The following is a 9,007-nucleotide window of genomic DNA, read 5'->3' as shown; positions in this document are numbered from 1 at the left end:
ATAAAATATATTCCATAAATTAAATAGCATGAAATGCAGATTAAAAAAACTTAAAACAATTTCGCGTAATCGTAATGCGATAGTCACCTATAAAAATAATTAACAGTTGGATTTAAGCCGTGTGCGATCAAATAAAAATTTGATGAGCTTAAATGCCGCTCTTTTATCAGGTACAAAAATAAATAACTATCTACATATATATTTCAAAGCATATGCTCGATTATTGAAAATCGACACCCTAAAGCCATTAATTATTATCACGTCTCATTCGAGTCATACATAATCACTGTGAAATGTAGGAAAAATTACTTGTCATAGAAATCACGTCGCTTAGATTATCGTATATTTACACAACGTAAAGAGGTTAGTTGGCACTTTATGTACTAACGTATTTAGCGGATGACATTAGATGTTGGATTATGTAGGCAAAAAATAATACATAGCGGTTTTAATTAGGTTTATTTACTTAATATACAAGATATATTCATTTAACTACTTGGTCTGATGGGACAGTGTAATCTTATTGACATAAATTCGTACCTGGAAATTATTAACGTCATTTAATCAGAATCTTGAGTTAATGTTAACTAATCATAGTAATCATGCTAAAATATGAATTCTCCTTGTTAACGTTTCGATCATTTTCTTACAATAAATATGAATGCAAACACGTATCAAGTATTAGTTAAGTAATACAGTCGCCATCTGATGTATCGGAGCGACCAAGGTGTTCACAATATCTGAACATGCACTCTAACGCCTTGACAATAGAGGCGTGTTCAGATATTTGTGAGCGCCTTAGCCGCTCCGATATACCTGATGGGGACTGTCCAAACTTGCCACTCAAGAAAGTCACATTGATCATTATCAAAACAGAAATTGATCGAAATTTGTATTAATACAATGTTATTGTTAAGCTTGTTTTGTTAAAAATAAAATATTGTTTTTTATTTTTATTTATTTTTCTTTTAATTAATTGTTTTTTTTTTGTTTTTAGAATGGTTCCGGAGGATTCAACGAAGGAAAAGGAAATGGGTATGTTTTATAATTATTTCAATAACACACATAGTTTGGTAAAAAAGGTCACACATCTCATATTTTATTAGCGATAAAAGAATCACTTTATATTGAATAGCGTTCTAACATCAGAAGGCTGTTTGGAGTTCATTTTTTTTATACTACAGCTTGTGACAGATTCATATTTATATAATATATAATTGTTTTTGTCATTAGCCACCCAGGAGATAACCCCTTCTACAGTAACATTGACAGTATGCCTGACTTTCAACCACCTCGTAAATACATCCCGCTCGTCTCTGAACTTGTAAGTATGGCTCCATCCGTATCATCAACTAATAAATTATTTCTTAATATAATCAATAGTACGCTGTTTCTCTCTCTGGCCGGTTTCAATACACTATCTTAGGAGTAAATATTAAACTACAAGTTTCTTCAGTCACTTATCTTGTTGATGTTCCAAATCTTAATTTCACTGACAACTTTTTTTTCGTGCAACAAATGTTTTATTGATATTGAAATTGATGACTGAACAAATTTGATTGATAAATTGGAGATATCAGAATACATCGATAACAAAATCTAATGGGGATAGAAAAGGATGAACGAAGAACATCAATAGGTTCTTATCGGGGAAGGTAGATATTTGAAACTGGTCGTAAATGTTTACAGGGTGTCTATTCCCAAAATTCGCAGCTCGCAAAAACGAAACCGAAACTGAGGAACAACCGTTTGAAGTGGTCTCCCTTCGATCGTTAATGTATGAAAGGAGTGATTCTTTGAGCGGCTGATTTGTGTTCGGATTTCGTATTTCGATGTTGCCGAATTTGGAATAAGCGCCCCGCTCGCATCGACGTTTGCTTCCTCAGGCTTAGTAATATTAGGCGCGTAATAAATGTTTTCTTCTTAACGGAATATTTCCATTATTGTGTGTTTTGGACAATTTATGGAGCGATACGGTTGCACGGGAAGCGTGTATACCTTAAGTGCTCTTTTTATGACTTGTATGTAAATTGGCACACTGTAATGGAGAAAGGTTCGCAAAACGGTTTAGCAAATTCAAGTGTAATCTCATTGATTTTGAAAGTTCTTCCATTCATTGTCCAAATTAAATATATATATAAACTGAAACTATCAGAGGGCCTATTTGGATTCCTTTTTCCCTTTATTGGTGTCTCTGTGTTACCTGTAACTATGTGTCTCCCTTGTAACTTTCACTAATACCTTTACCTATTCTTAGATGGCCTACCAAGTCCAAATTACCTAACTAACGTCACATAAATAGGGGTCACCGGAGAAGTTAGCCGTAGCGAAACCAGTTACCAGAGAATGATTCTGTTCCTAATTAAAATTAATGATGTAATTGCATTTTACCCCTTACCACGGACCCGCAGGTTCTCAAGGTATTTCTCTCCCAATAACACTTTCTATTTCTATGCATGCAACACTTTTATCGTCGGTAAAAAGATAAAATAGCGGCAATTAATAATCCTATAAAATAACGCTTTTTACCTTTTTACTAATCTGACGATATCTATCTAGTTTGCTTGCATCTGAACGGATTATTGAAATTCTGCATGATCCTGGCTGTTTTGCATATTATATGGACTCAATATTTTTTTCTATTTTAACCAACTTTTGAATTACTTTAGTTACTCGAACGCGAACGCGGGAAGGTAAAGTATGTTGACACACAATGTCAATTCTATGACATAGTGCTATATCTATTAATTAAATTTATTTATAATATTTTATTTCAGAATGGAATGCACGTGCTTCCGTGCTTGAATGTTTTATTGCGAGGCTTTGATAAACTCAAAAGATATTTTTGTCGAAAAATCATTTGATTTCATGCGCAAATTTTCTGTTCTTCACACACACCAAAATAAGTTTTAAAACATGCACAAAAATGATATGCAGCATTTACTTATTATAATTTCCTTTCTATTTGTATTTTACAAAATACCTATTTAATAAGGCTTACATAACAAAGTAACATTATTCAGTCATTATTTGTAGTGTAAACTCATGGTTTATTATTTACATTAAACGGCTTAAGAAACAGCTTTAATAAAGCATGTTAATGTAGATTAAATTGAAATCGCCAATCCAATTAGAATAAAAGTATTGAAGTATTAAAAATACAATTTGCGTAGGTAGGTACATATATTCATTTCATATAAATAGACACTTGAGAAAAAGCTTACATAATGTATTTGATTGGGACTGTCAAAATATTTTTATCATGATATTAAAGCTGTTATATTTTTTAGACTATGGCTGCCACAAAAAGGAATGCAGGTTTGACATCAGCTGTTCACCGGGCCACGTTGAACGATGAAGAGTTGGTAAGTTTTTATGCAACTAATACATTGGGTATTGTAAAAAAAGACTCATATATTTAGCTGTCACATAAAAAAGTATGTCAAACACCTAATTAGAAACAAAATAAGTTGTTCTAGAAACCTAGTTGTAAATGTTTAAAATGTCCTTCCAACTACTAGACTCTAACTACGCTAACTTTGCACAAAATTGGTACTAACATAGGCTGCATAATAGACTTAGCACGAAAATTTTGCGTGGCCCAACTCTGGCCATTGTAACTCAAAACTATAATAATTAGATTGCACCTAATAACTCAAATTAATACAAGCATACTGACATAAATCAAAATTTCAGAAAATGCACGTATACAAGAAAACATTGCAAGCGCTCATATATCCCATCTCGTCAACGACGCCCCACAACTTTCTACTATGGACCGCCACTTCCCCTACTTACTGCTACGAATGCGAAGGCCTTCTGTGGGGTATTGCGAGGCAGGGCGTCCGTTGTACAGAGTGCGGTGTCAAGTGTCACGAGAAATGCAAGGATTTGCTCAATGCCGATTGCCTGCAGAGTAAGTTGTGCTTCACGATAGAGGGAAATTTAAAGTTTGGTGATACTTTGAGACGTCTCTTCTTGGGCGATGTTTCTACATTCTTTTGATTCGTCTATATGAACACATGCTTATAATATATAAAGGCATAACTACGTGCCAATAAAAAAAAATGTTACTATTGGTACAAAGTCTCACCAAACAGGAACCCCATGAAAAATGATTAATAACCACGTTCAATTAATAGACAAATGCCATACAACATAAAATTAAATAAGGTTCTAATTGAAAAGTAAACCAGAAAGGGCATTAATTATTTTTCATAATTAAAGTGTCAAGGGAAATATGGACATGAAAGCCGTCACTTTGTTGATATATGTGATGTCATGTTTGGAGACTGCAAAGCACAGTTCGCTCCTTATTAAACTGGAGTGGAGGCAAGCGGCACTTGACGGGTCACTCATCGCCACAAGATCTCACCGCCGAGGCACCCGGGCGTATCGATATACAAGTTTATCATATGCCAATATTGTTTCATGTCTATATGTTAGGTCTAACACTTTAAACTCTCGAGTTTTGTACACATATTTTCATATAAGTGAATAGTCAAATTATTAGTGAGAATAAAGAATCTTAAACCTAATTTAATTCCACAAACTGGTCTACCGCGATATAATTTCATTGTTTTACCTTAAATTCTTAAATGAAATTATATCGCGGTAGACCCGTTTGTGTAATTCAATATGTAAATTGTAAATGTTAGGTCACCTTTCATAAAGTTATGGTGAGTAATATTTGTTGATATACCGTGAAACTAATATGCTAAGTAAATATTTAGCCATATGCTTGAGGGTGGATTGCGGAATTCACAAAGTACCGTTAGAGAAAATTCCTTTATGGTAGACGTTCCAGCCGATATTTTAAGAGCCCTTCAACGTGCACACTAGCGCCACTACTAAATTATCGTGATTATTTAAATTTCACGAAAGATATTTAAAAAAGGAGGCCGCTACGGACTGTATTGTGTATTTAAGTACCTTTTGAATACATCAAACTAGTTTTTATGTTGCTGGATTTCCGTCCAAAGTAAAAACGGCCGTTTTTGTTTTGAGTTCCTAGATCGACGAATCCAGCAACATAAAAACTAGTTTTATGTATTCAAAAGGTACTTAAATACACAATACAGTCCGTAGCGACCCCCATTTTTAAATACCTGTCGTTAAATTTAAATAATCACGATTATTTAGCAGTGGCGCTAGTGTGCACGTTGAAGGGCTCTAAGATAAATTCGCAGTTGAATAAGTAATTAACTGAATTTTTAGATGCTCTATTTTTCTTCATAATCCGCTTGAATTACTACTAGTACCTACTTTAAACAAACAAAATTATGATAGTTAAATGGTTAGCGTAATTTTCATTACACTGTCAAACAGGACTGGCATCCATCCAAATCTCAACGGAAGTCTTTGAACTTCTTTATCTAGTCGTGAACTCGCCCTCTTATACAATTTGCCGCTCTGCAAATTTAAATTGGAATTATGCAGAGTTTATTTCATTATATTATTATATCAATAGCCGATGGATGAAAAAAGATACGTGGAAATAATCAATTTGGTGCAAATATTCCCGTAATGCCTTTTAGTAAAAAAATACTATATTTCAATTTAAAACTACTAAAGTATTTTAAAATATTCGTTATGGTCAAATTGCGCCATTTACTAGTCATTGGAATAGTCAAAGATTAAAGAGACTTTATGAAATATTTTTTAATCACATGCAAACTTTAGTACATATATATCTATAAGTAAGCAATAAACACAATATATTTAACATTTGTCGTTAAGACGTCTAATCTAATAATAGACTGTGTTATATAAGTACTATAATTATTTAATACAACGCATTAACCTTTACCACTATGCAATGGTTGTTATTTAAAGGGTCTTAAACCTAGTAACCAATACCGCGGCGTCGCAATTCTTTTACAAAACAAATGTTCATCTGAGAATAACGCTTCTTGAAGTAAACGGATGTTCGCAGTAGGTGTCCCCTCACCGCAGGAGTTTCGAGTAGCACTTAATGGAGCACCAGACTTTTCAAGAGTTGCCCTTTGTGCCCTCACTTTGAAGACTGCGTTACTCGTATCGTATCTTGTAGTATAGGAGCTGAGTTATTTGACCTCGTTGCGCGTTTTTGTATTAAGTAACACTTGCTATACTCCGGTAACTAAATATATTACTTATCATGAGTCGGAAACTTGTCGATATATTTTGGTGACTTTTGAATTCGTTCCTTTATTTATAGAGACAAATGACCCGATTCGAACTTTAAGATACGTGAGTTAATGGTTCTAGAAACGATATGGATTAGATATGTCAGTGTCAAATGTGACATTTCTTCAAACAAAAACGTCACTTTTGACACTGACACATCTAATCCATATCATTTCTAGATCTATTAACTGACGTATCTTAAAGTTCGAAACGAGCAGAAATTGTATATTAGGCCGTAATAGAGTGACCCGTCTGCGTTTCTCAACTCCGTGCACAATTTAGACATTGCACCAAACGCTATACATAACAGCTATTTAGAAGCACCTACAAAATTATAGAAATTGGCTAGCCAGCATAATTGTAGGTATAGAAAGCGAAACGTGTTTTGCAAGTCCGTGCCACGAATTATGAGCAGTGGTGATGTATTATCTGTATATATTTGTAAGTGTTCGCTCTCTAGGTGGCATCTAAATTGAAGGTAAACTGGTAAACAAAATGTCGTGGTAGTCAAAATTTTAATATAGCTCAAGTTATGCATGTTACGTAAAGTTTTTGCATGTTTCCACGCTAGATAAAAAAACATCAAGATCCAATCGACAATCATCGTTATTCAAAGTATTAGGATAGATCACGTCAAACTAATCACTTAACAAAATCATCTTCATAAATTTTAATCGATGTCGTGTCTCTCCTGGCCGGTCGTTTTATATATTTATTTTATATTTTTGACCTCATATAATAAAAGCATGGTGTCTGTGCCCCTTTCGATTACCTTTTTATACAAATGTACTTATATGCTTTTACAATGTGCATGGCTACCAGTTACGAAAATAAGTAACACATGTTATTTTTCTGAATTGTTATAAGTATTGTTGGATTCGGCGATATTGCACGATAATGTAGGCGAGCAGTCGTGTGATAAATTCCAGATTATAACACAAAACTAGAATCCATTTACACTTATCGACTGCACGCCGTATTCATGGAAGTCTACACTTTGAAAATAATTTTCTTCGTATAATTTATTTATAATATTATCTTTAACTGACTTAACTTTTAGTCTGTATTTTTATCAAAGAAAGTATTATTTTTATTGAAAAAACTCTTACATAAAAATGTATGAAATCTTACATGGAATGAAACATATGTAAATAAAGCATTATCTTTTACTTATGTACGAGTATGTATCTTATACTGATGTAGATATATTATGGTTTTAATTTTCTACTAACTGCATGTGAATTATTCTTATATTTTGATTTTAAATATTTTCTACGTCTATAATATTCATGCTATTCAAATCATTCTAACTATGTTTTCAAAGTGTAGACCGTAGATAAAGTAGATAGGGCCCTCTCCGCCATCCGATCCTTCGGGTTGCCCCGCCCAGCGCCGAAACTTGTTAAAGCCCTTGTTGGATTAAATTAGTTAAGTTTACTACTTTTCTGTACCCTACTTCACATCTACACTGTCTCACACACGATCCTAAGTATCGGTACAGAGCCTTGAAAAACAAGCTACCGACTAATTAAAATTAAATCTGACACTAAACTGTTGCGCAGATGTGCCTGTCTAGCAATGTGTGCACGCCTCCAATGTCTGCCCACTTCGATATTATATGTGGTCCCATAGTTTATTTATTTAATTACATTTTATTTTTTCATAGACTTCCGCGTTTATGTGTTTCTTTCACTATCTTTATGTTTCTGTTTAACAATCCTTTTTAAGACGTGTGCTTAGAGCTTACGGAAACGATGACGATGTCTTGAAATGTAAGAATATAACTACAAAATGAGATTATAGACTTTAATAAAAACTGAAACATACAATTCTTATACAGACTATAGTTTTAAAGGGTGTTTGATTTTAGAAATACCAACCTGACAATATCCTCAGACGTGTTTTAGTTGCAACAGACGTCGACGCGATTGCTGTGATATTTTCATACAGCGGGGTTTTCGGTGCGGTAATGTTTTACACTAGCCAAATAACTGGTAAAAATTAAAAAAAAACGATACTAATTTAACATTTCTGTGCACATTTGGACCTTACTATCTCCGTTTAATTTATAGTTTAGTCATTATTTTACAATAAACAAAGTTATAAATACCCGAAATCATTCCCGCACCGAAAACCCAGATGTATGGATATTTTGATTGCAGTAATTACGCCTCGGATGGTTTGTCAGTTGATATTCGTTTTGGAAAGGCGTCGTGCTCCGGTCCGCTTCGGTCGGCGCCGCTCGGGGTTAGCGACGCGATCAGATCTGGCAACGGTAGTTAAAATCAATGTTCGTATATTTTCGGTCTTTAGTTAGCATCTGGTCGAGTTGTGTCCTCGCAGAGGCCGCGGCGGGCAGGAGCGCGGGGCGGGCAGCCGTCCCGGCGCATTTGCTTCTACGAAAGAACTCCCGGCACCGCCTGAGCAGTGTGTTTCGCAGGGGCTGCCGAGAAATCTTCGAAGCACGGGGCAGAGGACAAGGCTAACTCCATCATAACCGCCATGAAAGAACGAATGAAGCAACGCGAGAGAGATAAGCCGGAGATCTTCGAGCTAATCAGGTATTGCAAGTGAAATCGTTCGTTGACTAACGAGTATTTAATACTATATAATAAATAAGTAATTTTCTTGTTCATACCGCATTTAAGAATTTAATGAACGTAAAATGAATTGGCATTATTTTTTAGATTGCTTTTTCTGGTAAAGTTATACTACTTTCACCGACATTCCAATTTATCTTTTTGATAGTTTGATGAATCGTTTATCATAAAATATAGTTCGCCTTGAAAGTTAAATTTTGCGCTCATTAAACACCAAAGATATTTTTATAACTTTATTC

The 9,007-nt window shown here is 34.3% G+C and overlaps 1 protein-coding gene across 8 annotated transcripts in view; it reads left to right on the top strand.

The window, feature by feature from the left end:
* The window catches only part of LOC134669526 (protein unc-13 homolog B), a 402,107-nt gene that overhangs the window by 346,443 nt on the left and 46,657 nt on the right, over window positions 1-9,007 (top strand). For 5 of the 8 annotated variants that reach the window (XM_063527129.1, XM_063527123.1, XM_063527122.1 and 2 more), the window contains 5 exons: window positions 998-1,035; window positions 1,234-1,324; window positions 3,291-3,365; window positions 3,697-3,916; window positions 8,597-8,729. In XM_063527129.1, coding sequence (XP_063383199.1) covers window positions 998-1,035; window positions 1,234-1,324; window positions 3,291-3,365; window positions 3,697-3,916; window positions 8,597-8,729 — 557 coding nt within the window. The remainder of the gene's footprint in view (window positions 1-997; window positions 1,036-1,233; window positions 1,325-3,290; window positions 3,366-3,696; window positions 3,917-8,596; window positions 8,730-9,007) is intronic. The other 3 variants (XM_063527128.1, XM_063527127.1, XM_063527124.1) reach the window with 1 other exon arrangement.

This window comes from Cydia fagiglandana, chromosome 12, assembly GCF_963556715.1.
Source record: "Cydia fagiglandana chromosome 12, ilCydFagi1.1, whole genome shotgun sequence".
Classification (NCBI taxonomy): domain Eukaryota; kingdom Metazoa; phylum Arthropoda; class Insecta; order Lepidoptera; family Tortricidae; genus Cydia; species Cydia fagiglandana.
The sequence above is the reverse complement of the archived record's forward strand: the minus strand, read 5'-3'. Positions and strand labels throughout refer to the sequence as shown.